This window comes from Lissotriton helveticus, chromosome 4_1 (assembly GCF_964261635.1).
Source record: "Lissotriton helveticus chromosome 4_1, aLisHel1.1, whole genome shotgun sequence".
NCBI lineage: Eukaryota > Metazoa > Chordata > Amphibia > Caudata > Salamandridae > Lissotriton > Lissotriton helveticus.
The window spans coordinates 404368391-404384429 of NC_136063.1; the positions used below are offsets into that span (position 1 = coordinate 404368391).

At 41.8% G+C, this 16039-nt stretch overlaps 1 protein-coding gene across 2 annotated transcripts in view; it reads left to right on the forward strand.

Annotated features, from left to right (window-relative positions):
- Nucleotides 1-16039, forward strand: part of RRM2B (ribonucleotide reductase regulatory TP53 inducible subunit M2B) — a 143217-nt gene that overhangs the window by 86537 nt on the left and 40641 nt on the right. For both annotated transcript variants that reach the window (XM_078686936.1, XM_078686937.1), the window contains exon 3: nucleotides 9217-9333. In XM_078686936.1, the coding sequence (XP_078543062.1) occupies nucleotides 9217-9333 (117 nt within the window). The remainder of the gene's footprint in view (nucleotides 1-9216; nucleotides 9334-16039) is intronic.

Genomic DNA, 16039 nt, shown 5'->3' on the forward strand with positions numbered 1-16039 from the left:
CATTGTCTAACCCAGGGTGGTGTGGAGTGGAAAAACGATGGATTTGGGCCCAGATCTTTGGACTGGGGTGAATATGTGACATTGATCCACATTCTGTCCATCACTGTTGTGTTTGCAATTACCGCTCTAAGTGTATTGGGGATGCTCAGACGTGAGTCCCAGGCACTCCACACCACCGGAGTCAAGCTAGCCGGGCTGATGAGAGGTGTTACCTCGAAACCGGGCCGGTCCTCGGATGCTTGATTCCGTTCTGGGAAGGACATGGCTTTTGTAGGTCGGACTGGACTGTTCCCATGGGGCACAGGGTCAGCGCTGATTTGCATATCGCCATTGTCTAACCCAGGGTGGTGTGGAGTGGAAAAACGATGGATTTGGGCCCAGATCTTTGGACTGGGGTGAATGTGTGACATTGATCCACATTCTGTCCATCACTGTTGTGTTTGCAATTACCGCTCTCAATGGTTAGAGCGGCAGACCCTGATGCATAGGTCTAACCCAGGACCAGGGTTCAATTCCCATACCTCGGCGGGTCTTGGGCTCAAAATTCCACGTACCTGATAATTTTCGCCTCGGTGCCTATTCCAATCATGGAGTCCCACTCTGCAACTCTGGGCAATAGCTTGCTTAATCTCCACAACGGCCCCCACAACGCTAAGGATGCCTGGCCTCCACCTTGGGGGTGCCCAGGAGTGGACACCTCACAGGGAAAGCCAGGATGGGTTCCACAGCGTTATTCGTGAAAGCCAGGATGGGTTCCACAGCGGTATTCGTACAAACACCTTGAGACCCTTGCCGGTGAGTAGTGCGCTATACAAATATATATATATATATATATATATATATATATATATATATATATATACACACACACACACACTCTCTCTCTCCCCCCCCCCCCCCTCCCTTGAGAAGGTCAAAAACTCCACCCAGTGCTTAAAAACAGGAACGGGCCGCAACAAAAGGTAAATTATTATAGTGCAATTTTATTTTCCTCCAACATGACGCGTTTCAACCAGGTTGCCCCGACCTTGATCACATGACATGCTTAGAGAGCCCACGCCCTTAAATACCACATGGCTCCATTGAAATCACTCCCAAATAATTCAAAGACATAGAGAACGGACTTTTACAAATAAAGTGCAGGTAAAATAATGCACAATATTAAATATTATTTGCGCTCTTAAATTCAATGTATATATATATATGGAAAATCAGCTCCTTACAGCTCAGCTCAGCGCGCTGCGCCAGCAACGAAGGAGACGGACCAACCAGGTACAGCAAGATGGTATTTTATTTTCACAGAGAACATCTACGCGTTTCGGGCCAACTTGCCCTTGTTCACACTGTAATTCTAATAAAAACAATTGCTTTTTTTATATGCTTTGAACGTGAACACACCTCTAGTGATGACATCATATATCACATGATCATAGACATAAAGGAAATATTTGCTTTTGTCACTATTTTTTTCTCTGTGTAGCTTAATTTTGTAAATAGATAACGGGATAAATCACGTTTGGCTTCATGAATATAGCTTAAATATTTAATAAGCAATTATTTATCTGTATAAATACATGTAAATCGCACGAGCTATTACATACAAAATCCAACATAAATATGTCTATAAAGTGATTAGTGCAAGAATACAAAAGCAGCAATTGAATAAAAGTGCATGTGAGACTGTGTAAGAATTGTGCAAAAGGTGCATACTGCAATGGTCAAGAAGTAATTCATTATCTGCAACTGTATATACTCCGATCCCTGAGATGGTTACAATAACATTTTATAAAATAACTATAAAAACAGTAAAAAACATTAAAAAACATGTGCGTGTACATCCGAATGGTCATCAACAAATATATGAGCTGAACCATACACGAACATGAAGAAAGAGATCATCATACATTTATAAATAAGTATATAAATGCCTAAAAGTACATTCAATATATGTAGAAAAAAATAGTAGAAAAATAGGACCGAATTATCTGAAAAAGAAGGAGAGAAAATAGAATATATTAAGATAAAGTTAAAAACTATATCGTCATATATACATATTTACAGCATAGCATCATATTTATCAAGGATTGGAAAAACGTCAGCTTAAAGTACGAATGTAAATGCATATAGCAACTATTGATAATATTGCACTCAATAATAGGGATCCTAACTATTGAGTGCCTAGTTGCTGTAACAAATTGATAGGTCACGAGAAAGCACGTATGTAAAGTGAACCTATAGTTCTAGAAGTCAAAGATTGTATATCAATAATCATATGAAATGATGCATTTCTTCTGTATTATTTAATCCATTAGGGCACCTACTGTCAAATTCTAAAATCATTTTCGTTTCCAACTGTCTGAGCATAAGTTCTCGATTACCTCCTCTTCTGAGTTGAGGATAGCTCCCACCACAAAATATTTGAGACATGCCAAATCTTTGTTATGGACATTCTTCAGGTGTCGGGCAACCGGATAGGCTGGGTCACTGTGGATGATGGCCCTCAAATGCTGCAATATCCTGACATGCACCTGCAGCTTTGTGCTACCAATGTAGTTCAAGCCACAGGTGCAGGTCAGGACATACACAGCATGATCGGTTTTGCAGTTATAACTGCCAGTGATCGGTATGGCATCTGGGCAAAAGGGGGTTGAGTAACGTGGGGCGTTGACTCCAAATTTACAGGCTCGACAACTCGAGCATTTTCGAAACCCTTTAGCAGATTGAAGCCATGGTGTCTTTTGCTTAAGCTCAGGGGCAGCCTTGTCCAATGCAGATCCCATATTGTTTGCCCTTCTAAAAGTGATAATAGGAGATTGAGGGAGCTTAGGACCTAAAATGGTGTCACTTAGTATTATGGGCCAATTTTTCTTCATGATGGCTTTGAGTTGTCTATCTTCTCTGCTAAAAGATGTTATCAAGCGTGGACAGTTGGCATTAGGGGTAGATTTGACAGGAATAGCCTAAGTGTCAATTTCCTGATCATTGTGTGTGAATAGGCTTTCTCTAGTTCTAAGTTTAGACTTATCAATAGCCAATTTTAATGTGGCATCAGTATAACCTTGTGCTTTAAAACGGACAACCATGTCTTTAAGGCAAGATTCAAAATCAGTATTTGTGCTGCATATCCTTTTGAGTCTTAAGATCTCACTGTACGGGATGCTCGAGATAGTATGCCTAGGGTGCATACTACTCGCATGCAAAGTAGTATTTCCCGCGGTGGGTTTTCTGTGTAGTGTGGTTTGGATGGAGGAATTCAATACATACATCTCTACATCCAAAAATTGCATTTGTGTAGCATGGATATGGGCAGTAATATTCAGATTTAAGGAGTTGATGTTTATCTCTTTAATGAAATCGAGTGCTTGTTCTATACTCCCATCCCACAGGATGAAAAATCATCGATATATCTTAGATAACATCTAACATGTTCGTGCATCCATTTATTGTGTGTAGTTGCGAGGACCTATTTCTCCCACCAGCCGACGTGTAAACACGCATAGCTGGGGGAGAAACAGGCCCCCATCGTAACTCCCCGCAATTGCTTGAAAATATCCTTGCCAAAAAGAAAAAAGTTATTATGCAGACACCATTTGATCAGATTTAGAATGACTTTGTTATGTTCATAATAAATAATAGGTCGTTTGGCCCAAAAATGTTGAACAGCTGCTAATCCTTGAGTGTGATCAATACTGGTGTAGAGTGATTCTACATCGAGCGTGATTAGCAACATGTTAGGACTACATTTCAGGTTTTTAGTTTTAGTTAAGAAATCGCTAGTGTCTCTTACAAAACTAGGTAACTGCTTGACTATATCTTGTAAGAAAATATATATATATATATATATACTGAATACATTTTTCTCTTTCTGGGCCATTAATTATATACTCAGAAGATATCGATATAAATGACTCGCACTCCAGGATCGCATTAATCCAAGAATTTTTATTTTGCAAACCCCCCTCACCCCAGACAGACGCGTTTCGCTGTAAAAAGCTTCGTCAGTGTCAGTTTGTGCTTGAGTTTCAAAGCCATTTAAAAGCCCGCCTGCTCCTAGTGCTTACATCAACATAAAAGACGGACAATACATGCAAAAGGGGGCGGCCATCTTAGAGTGTACATATCCACATACATTTCTATTGCTTTTCAATGGCTGAGAGTATAAAGTGCATAAAGTGCATAATAAAACTACATGACAATAACACAATAATCTCATATATGTACATACTTTGATTTTTTATGTATATAACGTAAAGTTTCATCTTTTCCAGTGACTTTATCGTATTTTTATCAACATGGTGTTATATTACGGGGTGAATCCCCCAAGTCAACTGTTCCTGTTTTCTCTTTGTCTCTTTGCCCTGTATGGGCTGCATTTTCTATTTCTTATATTTCTAGCAAGCTGCAACACAATATGGGGCATCAATACAATGGGACCTGTATAATCTCTATTCACGTTTCTAAAAAATGTGTAATCACAGTTTCTGGCATAAGCCATGTTACATTGTTCTACCTTTCTCCTCCTCCGTTATTTTACAGATGAACCCACATCTCCTCATCATTATTAAGACCCCAAGATGTTGTTGTTTTGAGATCAATGATATATTTTGACTCCAGAATTCGGAGTGCCCTTTCTCTGTTCCCTCCTCTTTCTGCTCTAGAAACGTGATCCATGCAATAGAAGCTGAGAAGGTCCCTGTTGCTCTGATGGTATATGGCGAAGTGGCGAGCGACCGGATAATTCTTATCCTTGTGTTCTAAAATTCTCAGCTTGGTGGCATTTATGGTGCTGCCAATATATCTTTTCTTGCATGGACATTCTAGGCAATAGATCGTATGGTCAGAGTTACAATTGAGGAGATGTTTAATTTTTCTGTTGGGTCTGTCTTCGCCTGTCCTCCTGGGAATTCTAGAACTTTTTTACTATTTTTGCAGGCTTTACACCTTAAACAAGGAAAAAACCCTTTGGTTTTCGTTAAGGGTGTAGGTTAGGGTTTGGAAATGAAATGACTGTGGACTAGATGATCTGACAATGATTGACAGCGGCGATAAGTAATTAAAGGCCTATCTGTCAAATGTTTCCTTAAAATATTGTCAGTGGTCAAGATGTGCCAGTTTTTTTTAAAACTACGTACTAGATCACCCGATTTGTTATTAAAGGTAGTGATCATTCTCACATTGTCATCCTGTTGGGGTTTGTTTTTGACTACTAGGAGATCCCTCCTATTTACAGCTGATGATTTCTTGACTGCTTCTTTAAACAGGTTGCTAGAGTAGCCCCTGTCTTTAAACCGCTCTCCTGCCTCAGTTTTTGCTTTTATGAAATCATTATCTGTTGAGCAGTTCCTTTTTAACCGTAGGAGTTCCCCATATGGAACATTTTTTACAAGGCTCCTAGGATGGTAGCTTGCCGCATGTAGCACGGCATTGCCCGCTGTAGGCTTTCTATAGAGCCGTGTATGTAGTCTTTCATTATATACAAAAACCTCCAAATCAAGATAAAACACACTAGTGGTACTCATTGTGCTGGTGAATTTTAGATTCCACTGGTTCTCATTTAGAGCCGCAATGTAAGCCTCAGCTGAGGATTGGTCTCCCCGCCACACTATAAAAAGGTCATCTATATACCTAGTCCATAACAATAAGTTGTCATTCCAGATTTCATTGGTTCCTCCCCATGCCTCGTGCTTCTCCCACCAGCCCACAAAGAGATTTGCGTAGCTGGGGGAGAAGCACGAGCCCATGGAGGAACCCCTTATTTGTTTGTATATTTGTCCTGAAAAAAGAAACATATTATTGAATAAACAGAAACGTATCATGCTAAGAATCATGCTACTATGTGTACGGTATTTTTCTGGTTTCCTATCCAGGAACCATTTGGTAGCTGCTAGACCATGTTCATGTTTTTTACAAGTGTATAAATTAGTTACGTCCAGGGTGATTAAAAGCATGTCTGGCTCCCAAGAAATGTTGTCCATTAACCGGAGAAAGTCTTGAGTGTCTCTCACGTATGAGGGTAGGTCTTTGACAATAGGAGCAAGGAAATGATCAATTAAACGGGAAGTGTTTTCTAGAAGACTTCCAATTGAAGATACAATTGGACGCCCTGGTGGTCTCTTGGCGTTTTTGTGGATCTTAGGGAGGTGATAAAAGGTGGGTAAAATAGGAGCATCACATTTAAGGAATGAAAGTTCTTCCATATTGAGCATGCCATCATTTTTCCATTCGTCCAGCATCGAATGATATTTTGTAATACTGTTCACATACTCAATTCTTTTGATGGTAACGTAGCACTCAGTATCTTTCAATTGTTTTAGTGCCTCTTGTTCATAGTCCTCCTTGTTGATGATTACAATATTCCCACCCTTATCAGAGGGCTTTATCTCAATTGTTGGATCATTTTTTAGAGCTTTGAATGCCTCCCATTCCTTCCTTGAGATATTTGATGTCTTCATGTCCATTCTAGTTTTTGCCATTGTCTCCATATCCATCAACACCGCTTCATTGAAAACATCTATTGCTTCATGAGCAGAAATCAGCAGTTTTTTTTATTTATTTTTCAAGTTGCTTGGTTCTCTGATTTGATGTGTTGTTTCAGATACAATATTCGCTTGGTTAACATGTGAACTCCCTTCTTGAGAATTTTGCGTAGGGGCTAACAATAAAAAAAAAAAAAATATATATATATATATATATATATATATATATATATCCATCCATCGGCGACCACTGGCTACGTAGTTACAAGTGGTCCATTCTCCCCCTAATTGATTTTTTTGATACCAGCCTGGAAGCTGAATGGACTCCGACTTCTTTCTCCCTCCCCCTTCTTGATTAAAATGGATGATGAAGTCCCCTTGGTTGCCGATGGTCCTTGGGGGGCAACTACCCCTCCTGTTACCTTCAGTAATTCCCACACAGTGGCATTGCTGAGAGGTCATGCCTCCTTTCTCCTCCACCCCGGCACACTACTGGTTAGGGGATAAAGTCTTCTTGGATGCTGAGGGACCTTGGGGGCCAAGAATCCCATCTGATACCTCCAGTAAGTCCCTCACAGTGGGATTCCTGAGAGCTAGTCAGATGCCCACCCCCTTTCTCTACCACTCTGCAAATGCGTCTACTAGTTGAAAAACCATAAAAGTTCACTTAAAAGACCAAAGGTTACAGGGACGTTATAGTTAGGAAATAAAATTTGAAAAACCATAGAAATTCACTTAAAAAACAGAAGGTTACACGGACGTTATAGTTAGGCTCAGATTTTACTCATACAAAACCAGTGAAATTCAGCCGTTATAGTAACCTGAGCTAACTATAATTTAACGCCCCCGCAATTAACTGCTTGTGACCTCACATATTATATCACTCATGACATGATCTGATGACATCATCCACGGAACCACTCACACACTCACTCATGCCCCTATACAACATCTTGTACACCCACTCCCACACAACCACTCAAATACCAATTCATGGACCCATACCAGTACTCACACAAATTGCCAGTTGCTTTACAAATGAAGTAAAATATCACTACTTATGATAAGGCTGCAGACCTCGATTCACGATCAGTGGATTACATATATTCAATGGGAAAAAGACATTTGTAGCTAGTTATTTGTAATAGCTGCAAACTCAACTATGCAACCCCATTGAGAACTTCAATCTTCTAGATCAACACCAATCTGGCTTCCGTCAAAGACACAGCACTGAATCAGCACTCACCCACATTAGGGACGACATATTAAAAATGCTAGACCAGAATGAATTGTGTCTTTTGATACTTCTTGACTTATCGTCCGTTTTCGACATGGTTAAACATGACAACCTATTGTCCCTACTTGACCGAAGGATGGGTTTATCTGTTCGTGTATTACAATGGTTTACCTCTTTCCTAAACAACAGAACCCAAAGAATCAAGATGAAGCAATCCCTCTCCCAACCCTCCATGGTCACCCTAGGAGTTCCACTGGGCTCTGCACTTTCACCCATCCTCTTCAATCTAATCATGGAACCCCTGGCAAAGGTGCTGAACTCTGCTAAACATTCTATACCACACCCAATTGTATATGAAAATCTCCCCCCTTGAGGATTTCATCCTCCTGAACGCCACTCTACGTAACACTCAAAATTGGCTCACTGGCAACCACCTCATGCTCAACACAAACAAAACGGAATTCCTCCTCATCTTGCCCCAACCACAAACCAAAAATAGACCTCTGAATGAAGCATCTAACAACCTTTAACTGCTCAACCCACATCATTGACTCCGCTAAATCATTGGGAATCACCCTAGACAAACACCTGAATATGCAGGCACATATCATTAATGTCACCAAAAGAGCTAATCATCAGAGAGAATATCCTAAGGAAACTTAAACCCTTCCTCCCACAGGTTGACTTAAAAATGGCAGTACAAGCCCTAGTGTTACCAAGATTGGATTACGGAAGCACCACTCTATGCGGACTTCCCAAATACAAGCTGGCCCCGCTGAGGGCATCACTTAACACCGTGGCCAGGCTGGTCTCCTGAACAAAAAGAAACTACCACATTACCGTGACTTTAAAAGCTTTGAACTGGCTAACTCACCCATAAAGCCCTTCACACCAAAACCCTCAGTTACTTAGCACAAAAGCTAGAGCTGTCTGGAGGTTGCAGACATCTGCGAAACGCTAGCTCACTACGACTGAAACCACAAGCATTCCACAAAAACAGAACAGGCCGCAGAGCCTGCTACCACCAGATGATCGCAGGATCCCTTCCTCCTCCTTCAATAAAGAAGTGAAAATACTTCTAATGAACAAACTCACATCCTAAGACTTTAAATCTCATGTTACTGGCTCTCAACATATTTTATCTTACCTACTACACTCTACCTGTTAATTGAATGTATGTATACTACCCTCTACCCTCTAATGTATCGGAACGATGTTATGTAAAGCACTCTGATACCCTCTTGGATCATGTTCGCGCTATATAAAACTATATAGATAAATAAAATAAATACATTAGATATGTTCATCATTTCTAGATAGCTTCGAATGAACTAGGGAAGATTCATGGTGGATTAAGGTTCTCATTTAGAGTTTGGATTGAGGTTTCAATAAGTTCATCGATTCCACAGTCCTTAACCCAAATGTAGTCTCACCATTTGTAATAGTTTTGTGTACATTTGAAAGATATATGCTTAATACCTATTTTTGTATCATTTTACTTAGGTTGACCTTACAAAAGATCTTGCTCACTGGGACAGACTGAAATCAGAAGAGAAGTACTTTATTTCTCACATCTTGGCCTTTTTTGCAGCCAGTGATGGGATTGTCAATGAAAACTTGGTAAGAGATATGAGCAAACATGTACATATGATTAGATCACATTCTTATTTTGATTCTTTACTCCAAATCCTGCAGGTACCCTTATGACATTACAAGAAGGATGGTGGTGCATTGCTACATTAGCCTTTACCACTCAGTTTGTACCCATTGGAGGGTGGGAAACTGACATCTATCAACCGCCTCAGCAGTCAATAATAATATTAAGATAACAGCAATCTGTGCTACAAAACGGTGTGAATTGTGTGCCCTGCTTGAAATCTATATTACTTTTGAACAGATAGATACTAAGAGAGCCCAATCCAACTAAGACACAAATGAAATTAATAAAACTTGCATATCTGCAAATTTCGGATTAGGTGACATGAAACTGTTAATAGTGTTCTGGACTTGTTTAAGCCGTTGAGTCTAAAAACAAATAAATTGTCGACTGTACTGCAAATAACACTGGAACTTTGTTTGGCATATGGCAAAGACAATAAAAGTATGATTCAAACAAATCAGGCTTTTAAGTTTTTGTTAAGTTATTTGTTTTTACTTGTTCAATGGAATTGAGACCTTAATCAGAAATAGGGGTAACCACACAATCCTTATTTGTGGCACTAGTTCTGACTAGAGTTCAAAAGCCCAACCTCCCACTTGTCAACACATTTATAGACACGACTTGAGTCTGGCCTGTATGCCACCAAGGTACCTTACGGGGTATCGGAGCGCCGTACAAATTTGGCAACAACATAAGTAACAAATACACAAGGGATGCTAAAGGTCTGAACGTGGCTCAAAATTGTCTGCTTGCTCAAATGCTAGTTAGATTAGGGGATAGGATGCAAAATAGGTCTTTAAATGTATTTCCCCTGTAGACCCTCTTTCATATTTTGTTTTTTGCTAACAACATGGGTAACCAAAACACAATGGGATGGAGGGAGAGGTTAAAAACAAAAGGGGGAACCAGATCTGGTCGTGAGATGGGGGGGTTGGCTTGACCAGAACAGTAACAGAAGTGCCCTCAAGTCCGATAACAATTTAACAGACAAGCATACAATAAATCGAACCAACGTGGTACAAAAAGAATCAGAATTTTGACAAAGCATGAGCATGAGAACAAGTCGAAGCTGTTAAAAATGAAGTTACAATTTGTTCAAGAATAGCCGTTTGACAAGTTTCTTGAAAGATGCAGTGGAAGGATTGGATCTGATCTCGGGAGGCAGGGCATTCCCGATTCTTGGAGCCAGACCGGTGAAAGCACGATTGTAAGATCTTTTCTTTTTGAATCTGGGCGGTTTCAAGAGTCGGGTGGACATACTTCTTAAGTTCCGGCGTGAGCCCGAAAGTTCAAGCTTATTTTCCTGGTAGATCGGGGTGTTGCAATGTATGGTTTTAGGGGTCAAGTAGGCTATCTTGAAGCGGATCCTGGCTTCAATAGATAGCCAATTTAGTTGCAGAAGGTCAGGGGAGATGTGGTCATGCTTTTTCGAGCCTGTGATGAGTCTGGCCAATGCATTCAGGGTTGCTCTGAACAGGGCCAAGCTAGCTTTGGGAAGTTCAACAAGGGTCACCAGACCATATTCCAGTCTAGAGATCTCAAGGGATTGAACCGCCGGCCTGATGTCTTCCGGGTGGAGGAAAGGCTTGATTTTCTTAAGAGTGTTAAATTGAAAGTTGGCTCCCCTAATAGCTGCACTGATGTGGACCTGCATGTTTAAGTGTTTGTCCATGGTGATGTCTAAAGAACTAGTGAAGTCTACAACATGAGGGGTGCAGTTAAGAGCAGTGAATTGTTTAAGTCAGTCCAGGGTAGGCGCCGAGTGATTGGGGGGTGGGGAGCAATCAGAAGAAATTCAGTTTTGAGAGTATTTAACAGAATATGATTCTGAGCTAACCATTGTTGGGTTTGTGCAAGTGCAGCATTTACCATTTTATGTCCTCTTGAGACGACAGTTGCGTGTCATCCGCATAGATGTGGTACTGAATGACAGTAAGTGGTTCCATAAAAAGGTTGAAGAGAGTAGGCGAGAGGGCGGATCCTTGAGGCACTCCAATCATGACAGGTGTACTGGATGCAAGGAAATGGGTAAGAGAGATGCTTAATTTATTACTAAAGAACATTTTTAACAAGTTGTTCAATCTTTGGTCCTCCCAAGATTGTTCTTGGTAACTCCTTGTTTCCAAGCATTGTTAAAAGCTGTATTATCTTCAATTTATTTTAACTGTCTAATAAGGATCTCTGTAAAGCACTGTGCCACCCATTGGGTTTTGTACCTACTGTACAAAAATAAATACATAATAAATAAATATGAATTTATTGATGGTTTTGTTAAGTAATGTTTAGACCACTTCAGGCGTTGAAGTATTTGATTGGGGATGTTTTTAGCACAAAGCATTTATAGTCTAATTCCTGCTTATGTACCTAGAATATATGGTTGCTATCACAGGTTTGAAAAATGTATTAAAAAGCTTCGACCAAGAATGATTGTAGTTGCATAATGAATATCCAGAAGAACAAAAAACTTACCAATTTTTCACAGAAAATAAAAGAATACTAGAGACATTTTAAAACAAGTTCAACTATATGTGGGTAGGAAGCATCACCAGAAAGGAACATCACCATTGAAAATTACAAGTTTAAATTCAATGCAAAGTATATTGGAATAAATAACATCAATTAAAAAAAACATGCTGGATGACCCATTGCTGCTTGTTTCAAACCTCACTTAACACACAACAGTGTATGTTTTCCATATTCTGCTGTGCCCAAAGCACATTTTGCTTCATTTTATTTCTGGGGAAAGATTGCGATGCCCAAGACAATGTTCCTGATTTTATGTTTAGAAAACTTCTATATGTGAGAAGTTGGCCTGGTATATGATGTTCACTATTCTAGTGAGCACCTTGCACCAGTCCAAACAACCCTTATGGTGATGGTTGTAAAGTCAACCTTATAGACCAGCTATCCTAGTGGTAGCATGGACAAAAGCAGTCTTAGGCTTAACTCAAGAGGGCATGTGAAGCCAGCTGTTTTACCATATGCAATCCCTTTAATACCAAATGAAAGGACACCACACAGGTTATATATTCAAAATATATATGTGTTTATTTCTAAATCAATCCTCTGAACTCTTCATGAGGGCAGAGGCACAAGCGCATAACAAGAAACTTAATATAACATACAATAAGTTGCACAAATATGGATAGGCCCTGGTGGCCCGCTAAACCATATACTAAAATAGTGGTATAAGAATCACGTCACGAATAATGGTAAGGCCTAGGGGCTTGAGAATCGCTGGGGCTACACTGGACTAACAGTTGTTAGGGAGCAGGAGGTCCACGGGATGCGTGTGCAGTGTCTAATTGCGCACGCGTGCACACATAGAAATCAATGGGTGCGTAAAGTTACACAGTTAAAGAATTAGGAATCTTCCGACTGGACTAGAATCTAACCACTTGAAACTAGGACACTAGGAGAGTTAATCTTTACAGGAGCACCACAGTACTCACGTTACCTCACCCACAGGAAGCGGGTGCATAGGTCCCAAAGTGTGTCGGGTTTCGTCGTGGAGTTCTATGGAGCCTTGGAGAAAAGATGCTGCAGGCGGCCAGGAGAGAAGAGTCCGGTTGGATCCAAGGGCGAATCGAGGATGAAGAGTACCTGAAAGCAGAGGGGACAGAGTCTGGGTCACTAGCCAGTGACCAGGAAGGAACCAGGCGATGTCGGGAAGCAATCAGGTGATGTCGGGAAGCTTGTCTCTGCAGCCACGTGGACCAGGAGGCGTCGCGACGGCCAGGAGCTGGATACGGACAGTCCCACGAAGGCTCTGACGCTGTTGGCGGTGTCGGTGCTCGATTCAGAGTCAACTGGCCTTGGCAAATGCAACCCACGCAGGAATCGAAGATGGCTTCTTACTCAGGCCAGCAAGGACTGAGGGGCTTCTCCTTCGCAGGGAAGCATGGGCCAGTCTGGAGCAACCACACCAGCAGTGTAGATTTCGGGTTTCGTCGTCACAGAGGCCACTAGCCAACGGGCAAGTGACCGGACAGACGCGTCGAGCAGGAAAATGCAAAAGTGCCCCACGCAGCACTCGGTGAGTGTGAAGAGGTAATCTTCGGTGCAGTTGGTGTTCAGGGCTGGGGCTTCTCAATCCCCAATGCACAACTTCGAGGGTGCCTCAGAAGTTGCACGGAAAGCAATTCGCTGGCTTTCCAAGATGGCCGATCCCACGCCTCTCGTCGCCTCCGCGGGTCTCAGCTTTGCTGTGGCTGTGGATCGGGCTGTTGGATGGAAGTCCGGGTCTTGTCAGGCTCTGTGTTCGAGCTCCGGCGGGAGCAACAACAAAGCAAACCGTTGAGCGCTTGATGGTGCCTGCTTGCACAGGGTGGTCACTCCTTGACCACAAGGGAGATTCTTCAGTCTTCTACGTCGAGTAGGATGTCGAAGGTTCAGAGTTTCGTATCAGAGTTTCAGTCAGGATATAGCTAAAGTCTAAGGACACAGCTCCTACCTATATACCAAATCTAGGGGCTGGATTACCTGCTAGGTCCCTCCTATGGGTGGGACCCAGGAAGGGGGTGGTTACAGCCCTTTCCCTTTGTCCAGTTTCACGCCAGAGCTGGGGATGGAGTGCCCCAGCACCGGTTTGAATTGGACTATGCATGGGACACCTTCTGTGCCCCAGGCAGTGTCTCCTTTCATTCAGCCCTCCCTGCCCCAATACACTATAGCCAGTCTGGGGTGGTGCTAGCACCTCCCTGTGACAGGAAACCTATTGTCCAAGCCTCCCTCGCTGGAAGGACTCCCAGCAGCAGGAGGTCAGACTCGTGTCTGTGGCAGCAGCATCCATTTTGTGATGCTGAGGCTATGGTTAACTTTAACCGGGATTAATGGAAGTAACATGTCTTCTTCCTCTAGAAGGGTGGAATGCTACCCCCGTCGCCAGAACTGGGGGTAGTATTCCAAAGCGTATGACATCTTACACGACATGTTTTGATAAAGCCAAACCAAAGATAGCATTTAACCGCGAGGTTCATAATGCACTTAAGAGTATATGGTATGGCATTGTCCTAGAACAGCTATAAGGACATGGTTCCGAAAGCTGCAGACAGGCTCAGCTCATGCTAGAGCACCATCTCACATAAAACCAAGCACTCTGCCTTCAGGATTGTTAAGGCCTGCCATAGGAGTGACTTATAGGCGTATATGTGTCCAGATATAAGGTTAGACATAGGAATACTATATCTAAGCAAGGGGTGATTACACGACCTTGCCCCAGCTGAGTGATCAGCCAGTTGTGTTAGTTTGGATGGCCAGCCAGGGGTGGCAAAAGATATGCTGCAGCCCCTGGTAGGCCTTGGGTACACCTATGCCCTGGGTACCTATAGTACACTGTACAGGGACTCATAAGAGTGACCCAAATCCCAATTGGTGATGTACCTAATGTACATGGTGTGAATTTAGAGAGAGAACAGCAGGGCTGTGGGTCTGATTAGCAGGCCCACAGCCACATTAAAAAACCAGTGAAGCAAAAAGCAAAAAAATGGGGTGACCATAGGAAAGCAGACCCTACTCTCCTACACTATACACCACATGTAAATATAATTTTAGCATGTCTGCTCATGAATTCTGGATTTAGATGAGTCTATAGAGTCAATTAGTGGTAGCATTGGGGTAAATGGGAATTTAAAAGATTAGCTGTTTTGGTTAGAGACTATGTGATGTTCTATGGCCATGATCTAAGCTCTAACATAGTTTTTTCTTGCAAAAGACTTTACATCGGGATGACGAGAGGAATAGCTTGACGGCTGTTACATGTGCTATATCTTTGATCAGTTCTAATCAGATGGAGGGGGTTGGATTCAAGTAGTAGGTAAAATACAAAGGATGAGTGTAGCGTAACTGGTTTGGGTGATATGTATAAATGTGTTGGAGTCTTTGAGTGTGAGAGCAAAAAAGATGCATGGAAGGCTATTATGAAAGCCCACCTTGTGACATTATCATATAACGTATATTAGAACATTGGAATGTTGGGAGCTCCATTGAATATAATGGAGTGCTCCCTGCTTCTACAGGCCAGTAAAAGCCCCAGAGCAACATTCAAATGTTGCTTTTGTTCACAGCTGTTGAAGAGACCTTTGTTTTATTTGTTAGAACATTCTGCCCGCTAGTGGCAGAATGTTCTAATAGCCTTATATCCCTTCGTAGCTGGGCTATACCGGCCATTAAATGTCCTGCTCCCTTGTTAAATGCTGGAGTGGGTCTTTAATAGCCGGTATAGCCTGCTACAGTGGGCTATAAGGCTAGTGTTTCCAATATAATGTGTACTCTACTCATCTGATTCCATTTCAGCTAGCCATTAGATATATCTTATTTAATGGATTTGACTCATCATGGGTGGAGTCGTCTTTTAGAGTTACCGAAAGGGCTGGGTACCCCCCCAAAAAAACCTGTCCTGCCACCAATTTTGTCATTATTGTAATAAGAAATGTTGCTATGGAAGAATATGCATGTTGTTTTTATGTTCTATGTCTAACGCGTTGAGATTGGAACCTGGAGGCCAAAATTCGAATCCCTCAGCAACCCTGTCCATCTTCTGACACTATTAGCAGACACAGAACTAACACTTATACCCTGCCGGGACCAGAGTTATACACAAGGTAACGAAACAAGTGTTCTGTAGTATTGATTCCCAGGTAGTGTATCACAAGCGTAAACATTCAC